The 18,205-nt window shown below is 41.3% G+C and overlaps 1 protein-coding gene across 1 annotated transcript in view; it reads right to left on the reverse strand.

Annotated features, from left to right (window-relative positions):
* g2e3 (G2/M-phase specific E3 ubiquitin protein ligase) overlaps positions 1-15,833 on the reverse strand; it is a gene marked incomplete at its 5' end in the record, with an annotated part of 32,068 nt that extends 16,235 nt beyond the window's left edge. Inside the window, 2 exons of the mRNA XM_079224908.1 lie at positions 15,206-15,386; positions 15,810-15,833. Coding sequence (XP_079081034.1) covers positions 15,206-15,386; positions 15,810-15,833 — 205 coding nt within the window. The remainder of the gene's footprint in view (positions 1-15,205; positions 15,387-15,809) is intronic.
* Positions 15,834-18,205: the final 2,372 nt, after the last annotated feature.

An 18,205-nucleotide genomic window follows, 5' to 3' on the forward strand; every position in this document is an offset into this window, starting at 1 on the left:
TATAAATGGTAAATGGACTGTACTTTATATCTCTTTTTTAGTCTTCCCACCGCTCAAAGCGCTTCTGTAGGTGTGTGTGTGTGTGTGTGTGTGTGTGTGTGTGTGTGTGTGTGTGTGTGTGTGTGTGTGTGTGTGTGCGTGCGTGTGCGTGTGTGCGGGTGTGCGTGTGTGTGGGCAAACCCCTGCCATGACCTACAGAACAGTGTCTAGACACACCCTATGCAAATTTCTAAGAAGTCCCCTGGAACAACATTTTCAAGACAAAATCTGTGTGAGTGTGTATGAATGCGCCCCTAGAGTGTACACAGGGTACTACAGGTCCTCATGAGGTTGGTTGTTCTTGAAATGTGCATCGCTGTTTGTTCACTCTCTATCGCCCCCTGTTGGTCAAAAGTAGTAATACAGTTTGGGAATGCATTTGAAACTTAGTCTTTTTTTTACCACATGCATGAATAATTTGTATAAATAAATTAATACATAATATGAATATTGATATAGTTTATATAATAATAATATGAATATTTAACCTTTTTAATATGTTATTATTATGAATGATCTCATCATAGATATTAATGACAATAATAAAAATAATAATGTATCTAGAAGTCAATATTTTATTTCTTTTGCCATGTCAGTGGTGTGACATGAATTAATATGGAGATCAATTAGGTCTTGTTTTGTTGCACTGCTTTATTTTTATTATCATATTTACACTTTCCATTGCAATCATTATAGCAGGATAACTTCCTTATGAACTACTTATTTTAAGTTGCGGACTCACTGAGGAGAGGTTTTGCAGTAATGACTTAAAGGACAAGAGGAGTAGTAACATTAAAAGGCATTGAGAGCCAGAGAATACAACTTAATGCTTCATCCACACCTGTCACAGCATGAGAAAGCACATTGATATCACCAGATGCCGTTCTTGAAGTAGAAGAAAAATACGTCCCATTACTCCAGTGATTTAGTCACTTGGCATGTGTATGAGCCGGTGTCAGCAATCTCTTGCTCCTTATTCTTATTTATGATTTGTGATTTTGGGTTGTACAAAATATATTTAATTGTAGTTATTTATTATATCTTTAATATATATGTTATAGCGTTCTGTCAGTCATGATTTGATTGTTCTTTATATTATTTAAATGCTATGCATCTTCTATAGTAGGTATATAATACCCCAATAATACTCCAACTGAAACAGTATAGGGTTATGGTGGTGTACTTTCCTGTGTTATTTGTAGCCAATAGTATTGCTCTAACATTTTACTGTAGGATGCCTACAGCCTGCTCATAAAACCTAAATAAATAGCTCACACCCTGTCTGAACTATTTATTCAGGTTTTAAGACCAGCATATCAGTCAGGATGATTGTACATATTACGCAGCAGGTTAAATAATCACTCTGAATTTCTTCATTAAATGAAAGATTCTCGGTGCCAGAAAGATTTTGGGTTTTACATGTATCACGTTTGTCTGACCTTTGTTTTTTGTGGAAATGATAGCCCTGTAAAATTATACTGCTGATTAAGCATGGTGCAAAAACACTGGAGCTGCACTGTTATGAACTGTCATCACGAGAAACTGATATAGAGAAGGCAGAAAAGGGTACCTCAAGCTTGTGAGTACTGCTGGTGCGGAAAATAAATTATGGTACATGAAAGAGTGAAATGAAAAAGGGCCGACTTTGAGCACTATCCTCATGAGTAACAACTTTGTTTGGCTAATTTTCTGTAACTAGTGAAGCATTTAAGCAGAGTAAAATTAGCAAACTAGCAAGCATACTAGCAGACAATCGGCTAGTTAGATAGCTTGCCTAATTCGAGTCTGCTTAAATGCTTCACTAGTTACAGAAGATGGTCACAGCGGCAGGCTGGTGGGCAGCAGCAGTGCTCGGTGTAACTCTTATGCCGTGTTCACACCGGACGCGGCGCGAATTTTCGGCGCGACCGGATTACATGTAAAGTCAATCCACAGACGCGCCGCGACGCGAATTGGCGATTTATTCGCGTGGCGGCGAGATAGACGCGTTTGAGGCGGCGCGAACAGAACGTTTGACCTGAGGCGAACAAAGCGAATGACGCGGCGCGAATTCGCGTGAGTTGAATTCTCCCAACTCCGACGGAGAAATCGCGTGACGCAAAGTTGCGGCAGCCAATCAGCGTTGAGAATCAGCGTTGAGAAGCTCCGCCCGTCATCACCTCCGTCCTGCCGTTTCTGAATGAAACTGCTGCTGCTCCGAAAGAACCAGCACTGACAGCGGCTTCATTGAGACGCTGTTGTGGGACTACGGATAATATTATGAACCCAGACACCATGGAGTTTGATGTTCCGACATATGTGGAATTTACACAAAAAGTATAAAAGCAGAACTAGTGGTTATTTCCATGGTGGATGGCATAATCGGTATCGTTTTACGAAGATACGCGAGACGCAGTTCTTGGAGGAGTCGGTGAAATTCACCGAGCTGTGTGCGGCTACGGATGATCAGACATGAAAATCCCTCACCTTTCGGCGAAATTCGCCGTTTTGAAACCAAGATAGGTAACCTACGTGAATGGTGTAGATCCGAAGAGTTTTTGTTTTTGTGAGGGGGGGGGTCAACTGTCCGCCGTTTCTGAGATTGGAGTGGGACACGAAAAAAAACTGAGGTCATGATCATCTTAGCAATAGAAGATCTTTGACGTGTCGAGTCTTTGCCAATCAGCGTTAAGATGTCTACAGCGGCGTAATTTCCCTAACGTGGTAGCCGGTGGCCGGGCTCCTGTTTATATTTAAGGGTTTAAGATCTACATGTAGGAAAAAGTGTATCCTCCAGTTAATTATAATCTATATAGTTATGCGGTTATAATCGTGTCACACAGAGAGAGGTGTGCATGTTCAGGTTTACCTGGTGGAAACATTATTCAGTGTTCTAGACTAACAGTGACGTCTCCTCAAAGTAAAGTGGTATAAAAGTATGACATAATATGGTCAAATTAAAATAAAATAAAAAGACTAGTACATTATACATATTAAGGCATATAAGTGTAATATTATGAAGTGAAATGTACTATATGAAGTGAAATGTACTATATATATATATATATATATATATATATATATATATATATATATATATATATATATATATATATATACACACACACACACTACTGTTCAGAAGTTTGGGGTCACTTAGAAATGTCCATATTTTTCAAAGAAAAGCACTGTTTTTTTCAATGAAGATAACATTACATGAATCAGAAATACACTATACATTGTTAATGTGGTAAATCCTATGCATAGCATCACATTTGTGGGTTCCATTATACTCTCAAAATGGCCAGAAAAAGAGAACTTTCATGTGAAACTCACCAGTCTGTTCTTGTTCTATTCCATGCGAGAAATTGCGAAGAAACTGAACATTTGTCTGGGTGAAATATGGAATATTTAAATTTTTCTTACGGGGGAGCATGCCCCCGGACCCCCCTAGAGGTGTAATATCCTTCTCACCTTTTTCACCCCTGACCCGTTTTCATGCCTGGAGTGTGACATTGATGAGCTGTGCGACTCTGCGCAAGGCGCTTAAAGTTGAGAATATTTCAACTTTTAAGCGCGCCGAAAAAACGCTAGAAAAACGCGTTGCGCGGCTTAAAAAGCGCGCATGAAAGGCGCGCCGTACCATAGGAAAACAATGGTTTTGCTAGCGACGCGTTTTTGAGAGTCGCGTCTGGTGTGAACGGCCCCTTACTGTTCATACTGCTTGTACATGTGCTGCCTATACTCACAGAGCTGTGTGGTCATGTGATAGAACTAGCTAACGTTAGCCAACACTAAGCGAGCAGCAAGTGAAACTGACCTGAGACCAGCCTTCCATTACCTAATTACTGTTAACTACAAATACATCATTTACACATCGTGGAGGTTTTACAGTTACAATATAATGGGATTTAGATATGTATTAGAACGTATGTGTTATCATTATTAACTTTTTACTTTGAATGTGAGTATTATGCTCAACAAAGTGATGTATTTATGTACTTTTTGGAACAAAGGGGGATTTCTCATCTCCCACGCCGTGAATATACATAATAGAGAATATAGAGAATATAGAATATACATTATAGAGAATATAGAGAGCATGAATAACACAGACAGAGAGACTTTGGCCGTTTCTCAATACCTGGACTTGGGAGTCCAGACTCTCAAAGACAGGAGGACGCAGGACGGTCTTTCTGCAATTGGAACAGCAGCTGACTTGATGACGTCACCACCTCAGCTGTTGTTGTCATGAGTAAGATAAAAGTATTTTTACAGTCAAACAAAATATGACAACCCTGCTCTTTTTGTACTGGTTGTACTCACAGACATACACATATCATTGTATATATATATATATATATATATATTATTGTGTTTATAAATATATATCATATATATATATATATATATACACACACACACACAGATACACATCTCATTGTATATATATTGTGTTTATAAATATGTATTTTATATAAATACTTATACATATAGATACACATATAAATGTAGATATAATATGTTTATAAATGTGTTTTATATATACTTATATATTTATATAGATACACATATAATTGTATATATTATATGTTTATAAATATGTATTATATATATATACTTATATATATACACATATAATTGCAAACAATTCGGTCAAAATTAATAAGACACCGCTGTAGTTCAAAGTAAAAGTTAAATTAAAATCTTAAGTTATAAACCTTAACCTTTCCCTCAGTCAAACTGATTTAATGTGACTGTGAATAAATAATAATGATTGCTTGTTAAATCCTCGAAACAGAATTATAGCTCATGTTTAATCGATACGGAGACATCGGAGCCAGCGGATCATTTCATAAAGTCCAGCCGAGATCATGCTGCTGTCGGCGGGCAGCAGAGCGCTGACGGCCCGGTGCTGCGGGGCTCAGCGGTCCCGCAAGCAGGACCTCAACTCGTCGGCGTATCTTTTTAAGTAGGCCGATTCTTGAGAAATCGACCACAGATTTGATGCTTAAACAACTTACTTCTCGCCTGAAAACATCCTAAAATTAAACTTTGTGACTCAACAACGGTAGTATTCATAGAATGTCAACTTTCAGTTATGAGTTTTCTCGTCCGTCATTGTTCCCCGCTTGCTGGTCTGAAATGCATTCTGAGATATTGGCTCTCTCAAGTACGCTCAAGTCTGCTCTGATGCATCCCCGGTAAAATGGGCGGATCAAGTCACATCCGGGCATTTTCACCGTTCTTGGCGAGAAGCGGACTTATGAATTGGAACAGTACTTGGGTCGCGACTGATGACGTTTCACGAGTCCACGAGAACACAAGTACAGAGAAGAATGCATATTGAGAAACGGCCTCCGATGTCGCTATAGTGGAGTCTCGTGCACATAATGAGCCCTTCCGTTGTTCGGTGAAGACTTAATGCTTGTGATGAAATGTATTTCATTATAATTTTGAAATCAAAGTGTCCCACTGACATCCCAAAATATGACCAATGTCGCGCCAAAAAGTGATCGTCAGCCCAAAACTCATTCCCGTCTGCAGGAGCTTGCATGCTGCATATAGACTGTGTCTACGTCACCGCAGCTGGATGAGTTATAATGTATATCTCTGTGGTAATGACACAGCTAAGTCTTTGTGGACTGAATAATCACAATTGTGGTAAAGTATTTGCAGTTTAGAGTCTCATCAGGCATTTATGTGATTACAGGTTTCTGATGTTTATATGTATCTGGTATGTCTAATATCCTTGTTTAGTTGGAAACTAGACTGCTGTGAACATGTCTTACTGACTGGTTGAAGGATATATACATTAATGAAATTACCATTATGACTCTACTTTACCTCTGAGCCCTGGATTATAACCAATACATTCCTTATTACAGTTTGAATATTGTTGGAGCAGCTTTAGGCCTGTAACCCATAAGAGGCAGTTTTCCATCCGTAAGAGTGATTTCAGCATCTACCTGGTCACTGGAAGTTTATGTATACCTCAGAATGACTTGATTTCATTCATGATGGTTATATTTTAATAGGATTGTATAAGATTACAGCTCAGCTCATCCAGTCCTTTTTTGTTTTCCACTTACTATAAAAAAAAATCTTCAATTCATATATCCTTTAACCAGTCAGTAAGCCATGTGCATAGCAGTCTAGTTTCCAAATATAAACAAGTATAATCGACTTACCAAATATAAATAAACATTGTAAAAAATGCTATACTCTGCCTACAATCACGTAAATATCATGTCAGATTTCCCTTTAAACTGCAAATACTTCCGTGGGCACAATTGTGAAATTTCACATAAGATCTTTGCTATTACCACAGAATATCTTGAAATAACAAAGTTGCACTCACACAGGTTAAGGAAGAACACCAGTGGTCCAGTGACAGTACCGATATTCTTGACCCCACTCCAGCTGATGTTGATGAGGACACCAGTGTTCCAGAGCTCAGGAGAACCGACAGTGTAGTTGTAAGTTTATTTGTTCCAATTATGGTATTATGCATGAGAGATGCTGGCATTAATGGGTAGTAGCAACTCATAATGTAATACCTGCCCATACTGTAGTGTCATCAACACGATAGAGAAACATTAGGAGGCAGACCAAAGAAGAACTGTGTGCTCTTGTTCTAGCAGGGTTTGAATGTACCAAGGTACTATATTTAAGTAAAACCTTTAGGTACTTGCACTTAAGTTAAGTATTTTCATTTCATTTAACTCTATACTTCTAGTCTACTACATCTCAGAGGGAAATAATGTACTTCTAACCTTTTTAAATGTCGCAATTTTAGTTACTAGTTATACTACTTTGTAGATTCAGATTCTCTATCCAAAATATACATACAATAATAAACTATGACGATCAGTAAGTAGTATATAACTTAGTTAATAAGTGTATTAGGTAGTTACAATTAGCTCCACCGTTACCAGCTGCAACATTAAAGTGGTCAACACATTAATGCATCGATACTATTATCCAATGATTTTGACCTACCGTAAATATATTATTTTTTCCATTCTGCATCATGAGTATTCTTTAATGTTCGATACTCAAGGCATATTTCTCTGCTTTATTGTTATGCTATCGCTCTGTGCGTTTGTATCACAAGCATGCACTTGGTTTTGGTGTGCGATGTGTAACTGCCATCATTATGTAAGGAAAAATAATTCCACATGCTAAAAATCATCCAGTATATTACATTCAGAATCATCTCTGTAAAGGACTTATTTGTTCAGGTCAGTAGATCTTATTTAGTCCTAAATTCTGTCCCACATTCAGGAGGTTTCATCAATTTACAACTGATTGATGCAAATGTCCTAGTGGCCTTGCACTTAAAGGGAGGAGTTGGGAGGGCGTGAAATATTATGTCAAAAAAATCATATTGATGCGATAAAGAGAAAGTCATTCATCTCTTGATTTAAACCAGCTACAATACCCTGTTATTGTGTTATATATATATATATATATATATATATATATATAACAGACATGAAAATCCCTCACCTTTCGGCGAAATTCACCGTTTTGAAACCAAAATAGGTAACCTACGTGAATGGTGTAGATCCGAAGAGTTTTTGTTTTTGCGAGAGAGTGGGGGGGCGTCAACTGTCCGCCGTTTCTGAGATTGGAGTGGGACACAGAAAAAAACTGAGGTCGTGATCATCTTAGCAATAGAAGATCTTTGACGTGTCGAGTCTTGGCCAATCAGCGTTAAGATGTCTACAGCGGCTTAATTTCCCTCCCACCAGTTTTTTAATGGCAAGCTAGTCAGCTTGCTAACACGTTAGCTAACGTTGTTGGGAGAGACAGTGAGTAAGATTACTGGCAGCGGCGAGTCCGTGGTAGCGTGTGACGTCATCCAGGAGAGCGGCGAGTCAGCGGCACTGGTGGTTCTACCTACCGACACCTGACTACATATAAGGAGAGGACAAGTGGAGATTTTATCCAACTTTTATTTTAATAAAAAAAACAAAATTAGATTCCTCCGTAGGGTGGCCGGGCTACTGTTTATATTTAAGGGTGTAAGATCTACGTGTAGGAAAAAGTGTATCCTCTAGTTAATTATAATCTATATATTTATGCGGTTATAATCGCTTGTGTGCATGTTCAGGTTTACTGGTGGAAACATTATTCAGTGTTCTAGACTAACAGTGACGTCTCATCAAAGTAAAGTGGTATAACAGTATGACATAATATGGTCAAATAAACAGGCTGGTACATTATACATATTATGGCATATAAGTGTAATATTATGAAGTGAAATGTAGTAGTAGCAAAACAATATTCAGTATAGTATAGCAGTATTGCATATTGTAAGTATTAAGTCTACAAAATGTATATACACACACACACTACCGTTCAAAAGTTTGGGGTCACTTAGAAATTTCCTTATTCTTCAAAGAAAAGCACTGTTTTTTAGATAACATTAAATTAATCAGTAATACACTATACATTGTTAATGTGGTAAATGACTATTCTAGGTGGAAACATCTGGTTGTTAATGAAATATCTACATAGGTGTATAGAGGCCCATTTCCAGCAACTATCACTCCGGTGTTCTAATGGTACATTGTGGTTGCGCATCGCATAGAAGAACAATGGATGATTAGAAAACCCTTGTGCAATTATGTTAGCACAACTTAAAACAGTTATGCTGGTGAGAGAAGCTTTACAACTGGCTTTCCTATGCATAGCATCACATTTGTGGGTTCCATTATACTCTCAGAATGGCCAGAAAAAGAGAACTTTCATGTGAAAGTCTATTCTTGTTCTTCGAATTGTAGACTATTCCATGCGAGAAATTGTGAAGAAACTGAACATTTGTCTGGGCGACCCCAAACTTTTGAACGGTAGTGTGTGTGTGTGTGTGTGTGTGTGTGTGTGTGTGTGTGTGTGTGTGTGTGCCAAAGATACATGTGGTAGCTCGTCCTGAAACATTTGCTGGTGCAGAAGTATTTTCTGTCCAATAAATGTCCATCACACATAACTTCTCGACTTCTTCTCTCTTCTCTAAACCATTCTTCCTCAGATCTTTCCTCTAGGTCCACATGACACGTGTGTTCAGAATCAGAAACCGTTTATTTGCCAGGAATGTTTACACAAACGAGGAATTTTTCTATGCGGAAGTTGCATACATTAGACATGAGACATTAGACGAGACAAACAACAATCAACGACAACAGCAATGCAATGATATTGAATCAAGTATAAGATAAAGTGCTCAGACAAACAGATAACGTTAAAGTAAGTGTATGTTAAAGTGACATGTGTGTTTAAGTTAAAGTGTATGTTAAGTGGCATGAGTGTTTAAATATGAAGTGTGCAGGGGAGTGGCCGGTAAGAAGAAAGAAAAGAAGAGGAAAGAAAAGAAAGGAAAAATAGTCGGAAAAATAGTCCTGGGGGTGACAGAGTCAGTCAGTGAGGGAACCGGGCTCTGTTGATGAGCCCAACTGCGGACGGGAAAAAACTGTTAGTGTGGCGTGAGGTCCTGGTCCTGATGGACCTCAACCTCCTGCCAGAAGGAAGGGACTCAAACAGGTTGTGACCAGGGTGAGAGGGATCAGCTACAATCTTCCTAGCTCGCTTCAGACTCCTGGAAGCGAACAAGTCCTGGAGGGACGGAAAATTGCAGCCAATCACCCTCTCAGCAGAGCGGATGATGCGCTGCAGCCTGGCCTTGTCCTTGGCAGTGGCTGCAGCATGCCAGACTGAGATGGAGGAGCAGAGGATGGACTCAATGATGGCAGTGTAGAATTACACCATCATTTTCTTTGGCAGGTTGAATTTCTTCAGCTGCCTTAGGAAGAAGATCCTCTGCTGGGCCTTCTTAGTGATGGAGCTGATGTTCAGCTCCCACTTGAAGTCCTGGGAAATGATGGAGCCCTGGAAGCGGAAGGACTCCACAGCGTCGACGGGGGAGTCCAGGGCCGGCGATTGCTAAAGGCGAACTATGTGACTGCCTAGGGCAGGGGTCGGCAACCCGCGGCTCCAGAGCCGCATGCGGTTCTTTAGCCCATCTGTTGCGGCTCCCTGAGGCTTTGCCCAGTGGAAAAATTTTCAAAGGGAATTCCTCTTATCTTGGAGTTTTAGGTGATATTGGGTCACTGAAAATATTTAAATATTTCTTTCACTAAAATGTGCGTCATGTCGCTGTCAAGCATCCGCCCCTGCAGCTGGCTATTCGTGATTCAGAGCCCCGACTTCGCGCGCAGATGAGTGCAGAAGAGCGATTCCTCAACTGCTGCAGCAAACTGAGTAAAGTAGATATACTTTCAGGAAGTGGATCACGTCTCCAAACTCCACTACTGCTGCTGGTTCTGTGTCAGCTCATGAGACAGTGAGGCGTCCGTTAGTAAAAACGGATCCGTCCTCCGTTTGCGGTGCTCTAGTGAGGAGGACGCTCAGTGTAAACGTAGCAAAAGATATGCGTTTAAAATGTAAAACTCACTGAAGAGGACAGATATTGAACCTGCTAGCTTGCAGTTACAGGGCAAGCACTCTACCACATGAGCCACAAATATAGATAGTACTGAAGGTCTGCATAGTTGTGTTTTTAATTAATCTTAATGTAGCCGACACATGACAATTTTTTGTTTGATAGTTATAAACAGGTAAAATAGCAATACAATGTAAAAAAAATTTCCTTATTCTTATTCTATAATTTCATAAATACAACAAACTATAGTTTTTTGTATATACAATATGACTATATATAAAACTTCAGAAGCTGTGATATCAAATAATTTTTGCGGCTCCAGACAATTTTTTTTGGGTGGAAAAAGATCAAAATGGCTTTTTGGATACGAAAGGTTGCTGACCCCTGAACTAGCCTCTCGGCAGTAAGTGGTTATCCGCCATGTTGCTAACACAGTGCCCAGAGGGTTGAGTCCACGTCTTGGATTTTGTCGACCTGCCTGTCATTTCTGTCCTTTTCGAGTGCCGATATCATACGAGGCACACAAAATTAGATAGTAGATGGAGATATAGGGTATTTTGGTAAAAATAATCGGAAAGTTGTCGGAGCGCAGCCAACGCACGTCTTACCGCCACATTGCGCAGCCGGAAGTCTTGGTTTCAGAGCTATTTTGGCGATCTAAGTAACTGCCTTGATTTTAATCCAGAACACCAAGTTGTAAGGGACTTTTAAGTTTCACTTTTGGGGTAACGTATCACATGTAACCTCTTGACATGTGTCAAGAGGTTACGTTTGAGGCTTTGCACAGACGGATGTATCCGGTCTTTTTTCAAAATAAAACATTTTTCCGACTTTTTTTTAATTTATTTTTTATTTTTAGAAATTCTTTCTCTGCGGCCCGGTACTGTATACCTTCTGTATTTTTGAGCGTACAGTTAGACTGAGACATGATGACTATATGTTTAGCTGATGTCACAGAGGCACACAAAGTGGACAAGGTGACTGATGTGATTTATTTTAGTGTAACAGTGAAGAAACATTTACATCCAACCAGGGCGGGATCAGTGGCGGCTTTGCGCATGCGCGATAAATATTTAGTCTGGACGCAGAGACGTGTGGGTCTCTCCTCTCTGCCGTTACTGCTGCGCGACTCGCTCGAGTCCTGTGAGGCCGCTTTGGGACGGCGGAGCACCCGCTGCTCGCTGAGGACAGTAACTGCAGAAAGATACGTGCGGCGCTTTCTCGTCAGTCTCCAAGACACCAGGAAGTCTCTAATAACACACAAAAAAGTCTCTAGATTTGTCGCTAGTCGCTTTTCACAAAAAAAGTCTCCAAGAGGGTTTGGAAAGTTGCCAGATATAGCGAGAAAGTCTCCAAATTAGTAACACTGCTCCCGCAAGCAGGGACGATTCAGCTGTGAGTTATTGCACAAGTACAGAGAGACACGCATATTGAGAAACGGGCGCTGTAAACATCTTAACGCTGATTGGCCAAGACACGTCACATCAAAGATCTTCTATTACAAAGATGGCTCACTCCAACAAAAAAAAAACGTTTGTGTCTGAAAAATGTGCGCGATCTGAAAAATCTATTGCGCGGACACTTTGACTGTCAAACCTTGTTTACCATAGTCATTCCCTATACAGCTTGTCGATAAACATATTTGAAAAAAAGAGTGTTTTGCACAGTGTAATAAATTATTTAAAATAATTAAAAAGGGAATGTTCTGAAACTATTCTGGTGTTTGTTGTCCATGCACCATTTATTGTTGAACTCCAATGTAGAATAGTAGAATTATAAGTGGGTGAAAAACTGCTATGCAAAGTAAAGCAGTTAAGTTAATATATGTCTCTTCAGTGATGTAAAGTATTGTGTATTGTTGGCGCAAAACTCAATCTCGCCTAGGACAACCAAAGGGCTAGGGCCAGCCCTGGGGGAGTCACACAGGATGAGAGGGGCGGATGGGGCTGCATTCTTTCTGAAGTCCACAACCATCTCCACTGTCTTCAGGGCGTTGAGCTCCAGGTTGTTTTGGCTGCACCAGGTCTCCAGGTGGTCAGTCTCCCACCTGTAGGCGGACTCGTCCCCACCAGAGATGAGTCCATTGAGGGTGGTGTCATCCGCGAACTTCAGGAGCTTGACGGACTGGTGACCGGAGGTGCAACTGTTGGTGTAAAGGGAGAAGAGCAGAGGGGAAAGAACGCAGCCTTGGGGGGAACCGGTGCTGATGGTCCGAGAGCCTGAAACGTGTTTCCCCAGCTTCACGTGCTGCTTCCTGTCAGTCAGGAAGTCTGTGATCCACCTGCAGGTGGAGTCGGGCACTTGCAGCTGGGAGAGCTTGTCCTGCAGCAGAGAAAGGATGATGGTCCAAAAACAGGATCTTGGCGTAGGTTCCTGGGGAGTCCAGATCCTGGAGGATGTAGTGGAGGGCCATATTAACAGCATCGTCTACAGACCTATTGGCCCTGTAGGCGAACTGCAAAGGGTCCAGGAGTGGGTCAGTCAGGGTTTTGAGGTGGCACAGGACCAGGTGCTCAAAAGACTTCATGACTATAGAGGTCAGGGCGACGGGCCTGTAGTCATTGAGTCCTGTGATCCTGGGTTTCTTGGGGACGGGGATGGTGGTGGAGGCCTTGAAGGAGGCTGGTATGTGGCATGTCTCCAGGGAGGTGTTGAAGATCTCAGTGAACACAGGAGACAGTTGATCCGCACAGTGCTTCAGGGTGGAGGGGGAGACAGAGTCCGGGCCCGCTGCTTTGCGGGGATTCTGTTTTTTTAACAGACTGTTGACGTCCCTCTCCAGAATAGTGTGGGTCGTCACTGGGGAGGGAGGGGGACGGAGGGGGGGGGGGGGGGTGAAAGGTGGTACAGAGATGTGAGCCCCTGATGGGCTGGGGAAGGGTGGGCTGATGGTCTGTGGCTGGCTGATGGGCCTGTGGGGGATGGCGTCAGGACTGCACCATTGTCTATCAAAGTGACAGTAGAACTCGTTCAACTCGTCTGCTAGACGGAGGTCGTTCATGGCGGGGGGGGTTTTAGCTTGCAGTTGGTTATCTGCCTGAGCCCCCTCCAGACAGAAGCAGAGTCACTTGCTGATAGCGGTTGTTGCAGTTTTTCAGAGTACAGTCGTTTAGTATCTCTCACCGCCTTGCTATACCTGTATTTTGACTCTATATACAAGTCGTTGTCCCCACTCCTGAATGCCTGGTCCTTTTGCAGCCGTAGCTTTCTGAGTTCCGCTGTGAACCAGGGTTTGTCGTTGTTATAACTCACCCTGGAGCTGGTTGGAACACAGCTGTCCTCACAGAAGCTGATGTATGAAGTTACAGCATCTGTGTACTCATCCAGACTGTTAGTAGCAGTCCTAAAGACATCCCAGTCTGTACAGTCCAAGCACGCCTCCAGAGCCTCACTGGTCCACTTCTTGAATTTCCTCACCACAGGTTTGCAGAACTTTAGTTTCTGCCTGTATGAGGGAATCAGGTGAACCATGACGTGGTCAGAGTTTCCCAGAGCAGCACGTGGAACGGCGTGATAAGCCCCACTGAATGTGGTGTAGCAGTGGTCCAGAATGCTCTTCTCTCTAGAGCACATATGTCAAACTCAAGGCTCGCGGGCCGAATCCGGCCCGCCGCGTCATTTAATGTGGCTTGCGACGGCTTCACGGACCCGTTTTCAGTGAATCGCGGACCTTTGCAAGGACTTTTATTTTGAAGGGGATTTTTTATGTAGCGGAGCGCCATCTATTCACACTCCTCAATGCTGCGTTCACAACACGCTTTACTTTACTTACTATTCCATGTTTGTGCATGAAAACACTGATTCTGTTAAAAAAGGCTGAAGTTATAAAAATATTATGTGTGTTGTATTACCTCATGTCCTTAAGATGCACTTTTGGGTTTTTAATTGAGTGTAAAAGGGAATATTTCAAACAATTTGTTTTGTGTTGGCATACTGTGATATTGTGTACTTTCTCAGGTTTAAACTGCACCATATCATTAAATCAATTTGAGAAGTTGAAAATGTTCCTCGCATTGGATCTCAGCTCGTCATTAAGGGGTCAAGGTGGGTCCTGCAGCCAGACCAGTTCAGAACCACTGCTCCAGAACAGTTGAACCACTGCCCCGGACCAGTTGAACCACTGCCCCAGACCAGTTGAACCACTGCCCCAGACCACATGCATGTCTTTATTTGCTGACAATTATTTGTTGGACCAGTTATGAGCTTTGAAGAAAGTTAATATAATAACGTGCGTTTGATCTTTGTCTTTGTCATTTTCTTCTGTTTTAAGTTTGATCTTTAGCAATGTGGGTTTCTTAACCCTAAATTAAATGAAACTTCTGTCATAGTAACAGAGAAATTTGCTTCCATATATTTTTACATTTATATAAATGCATGTACAATATTTTTACACTTGAATAAACAATAATCTAATACAAAGACAGTTAACATTATGTTCGGGAGGAGTTAAATGTATACAGTGCTACAGTTACAACCGGCCCTTTGAGGACGACCATGATGCTGATGTGGCCCGGGGTGAAAATGAGTTTGACACCCCTGCTCTAGGGCATTTAATTAACTGTCTGTATTTAGGGAGTTCATGGCTGAGGTTACCTTTGTTAAAGTCCCCAAGGAAAATAACTAAAGAGTCCGGGTAGGTCCGCTCCACACACCGTATCTGCTCGGCAAGTGTCCGCTGTGCCTCCTGCACGTTGACCTGCGGCGCCATATATACACCGACCAGGATGAATGAAGCAAACTCACGTGGGGAGTAGAAGGGTTTGCAGTGAATGATAAGGGATTCCAGGTTCGGCGAACAGTGCTGTAGAATCACCGTTACGTTGTTACACCAGCCGTTGTTGAGGTAGAAGCAGATTCCTCCTCCCTTCGTTTTGCCGGAGAGCTCCATGTCGCGGTCCGCTCTGAACAGCTGGAAGCCAGCCAGCTGGAACGCGGAGTCCGGTATCGATCCACAGAGCCAGGTCTCCGTGAAGCATAAAACGGAGGAAGAAGAAAAGTCTCTGTCTCTCCTAGCAAGGAGCTGGAGTTCGTCCAGTTTGTTGCACAATGAGCGGACGTTGGAGAGAAATATTCCCAGCAGCGCTGTACGAGATCCCCGTTTACGGAGACGCACTAGCGAGCCGGCACGTTTCCCTCTCCTGCGGCGTTTCACTGCGTGAGCCAAGGTGAGCGCACCTTTCACAAGAATGTCCAGTAATTCCACAGAAGTTAAAAAAGTTGGAAATAAGTCCGCTGAAGTTGTTCCCCTGATGTTCATGAGCTCATCTCTGGTGAAAGAGCTCCGGGAATCGCAGCAGAAAGCAGCATTTAACACAAAAACAACAAGAAACAATGAGCACCAACATACCGAGGCAGTCATCTGCGGCGCCATCTTGTAACATGTGCGGCGTAGAGAATCAGCCTGTATGTGACCCTCTGCATGTGGAGACGGAAGCTCATGAGTCAACCCAAATAGAAAACATGTTTTATCTGCATTTATCTAAGTCCTGTTTGCTACATGGAGATTGTGGGGAGTCTCTTCTCCAAAGTCCGTATTGGCCTCATCGGTGTCACACAATCACTCAATCAGATTTGAGTTCAACTTTGAAAGGATACACCAAACGTCTCAAATACTACACACGTCTGCCCAACACCATTATGCAAGATAATACCGGTAACCCCGGTAAACTAGTAAACCCTAGTCCACGAAGGAGGGAGTTAAGAGTTGTGAAATGTTGGAGTCAGAGGCAGCTTTCCAGATGTGTGTAGTCAGAGCTGCATTCGGGTTCTGGTCTCACCTCTGCAGGGTGTGTCCCTGCAGAGGTGGGGTCCCACCTGATGTCAGTAAGGATGTATCTTGTTCTGCTTTGACAAACATTTCGGGACAAATACTGAGGTCATAGAACCAGCAGGTCTTATTTTTCTCTCATAAGTTATTGCACAACTTAATTTAGCTTGTCATGTGTTGTGTCTCTGTGTTGTGAAAAGTATTCTGAGAACCTTGGGTGCTCATGGAGAAGAGAAATTACAGAATCAATGAGTTATAATAAACGGTTTAATTAAAGTTCAAATGGTGATACAGTGTACATATACTCAGCTGAGGGGCTTCGGGCCTTTGCTCCACAGGCTGTTCCTGTCTCGCTTCAGCTCAAAGACCCCAAACAGGAATCTACAATCTGGTTTTAACATCCCAGCATTTTGATAAGAACAGGAGGGAGATTCCCCCAGACCACAGGTGGTCCAGTCCCCTTTGTTCTTAAAACCAAATGCTCCTTTGTAAAACCTCAGCTCTTATCACTGTGTGCAAATAACTGTGACCCACAGCAGACTAGTGACTCTGTGCTCATTCCATGCATACCTGGTAAACAATACCCCATCTTAAGCATTGCAATGTACACATAAACATTTCTTGTGCAAGTCTAAATTTGACAAACTAAGTTATTAAAACTCTTCAGTTGCCTGCACTAAATCAATAACATGTTATGTAACAAGGAAGCTGCAATAATAATGATGAGTACTATTTCATAACAGATGACAAAAGAGTCTGAAATAGAGTTTTTAGATGGGAAGGAGCTGATTGGCTGGCCTGAAATGAACGTTACCACGATGCCAACGGAAAGTCTCCATATTTTATTAAAAGTAAAGGAATGTGGACAGTGAAAGTATGTTTCATATTTTATTGCTGTTTGTTAGAATGCCCAAGCGGCCATAGAGATAAATGAGCTGATCAGGAGTCAAAAGTTGTGAGGTTGCAACTTAATTTTAATTTTTTTTTTTTCTATGCAAAATCCCAAAATATGAAAATTGCATACTTTACATAATGGACCCGCTAAAAGTGATAAGTTATAATGTCAAAGGCCTCCATAGCCCTGTTAAGAGAAAGACAATTCTACATCAGATGAAACAAGCCAACTGTCACATTGCATTCCTCCAGGAAACCCATTTATCTGATGCTGAACATGAAAAGTTAAGAAGGTCGTGGGCAGATAAAGTATATTACTCTTCACACCGATCAGGGAGAAAAAAGGGAGTATCCATACTCATACACAGACAAATTAACTTCACACAAACACTAGTACATAAAGACACAGAAGGGAGATATATCTTAGTTAATGGATTAATTGATGGCACAGAAGTATCCCTCATAAATGATTGAATGAATATATACTTTATTAATCCCCAAGGGGAAATTTTGTGTCGCGTAGCAGCCATTTACACAGAAAATAAGATAAGATATAAAAGATATAAAAACAACAGGGATGAAAGATATATGCAATAATAATACTAATAGAATAAAGATTAAAATAATAATAACAATAACAACAACAATAAAATAGCTGGATGAAAGAAAGAATAACAGAGTATTAATTTAGGAATTAAATTAACTCAAACAGTAGAAGTGCAAGAGTGCAAGTATGTATGTGCATATTAAGGTGTAAATAAAAATAAAAATAACAACAACAACAACAACAACAAACAATAGGAGAGTGCAAAGATGCAAATAATGTATGTAATATGATATATGATATATATATAATATAATAGCCTCTCGATATGCGAAGTCAGAAACGTCATTTATCGACCAGGCTGTTTGTCTTGACCTGCAAATACATTAACTGTTAGGCTTTAAAAGTGATAGCTCATAGCTTAAAATAGTGAGATCTTAAAGCAGCAAATCCTGTTGTGAAAAGCACGCAACATATTTTTCGCCGCTCTCTCTCTCTGTCCACTGTGTGCTCACCTGTGTGCAGTCCATCGGGGCGG

The sequence above is a fragment of the Taurulus bubalis genome (genome assembly GCF_910589615.1).
Source record: "Taurulus bubalis genome assembly, chromosome: 1".
Classification (NCBI taxonomy): domain Eukaryota; kingdom Metazoa; phylum Chordata; class Actinopteri; order Perciformes; family Cottidae; genus Taurulus; species Taurulus bubalis.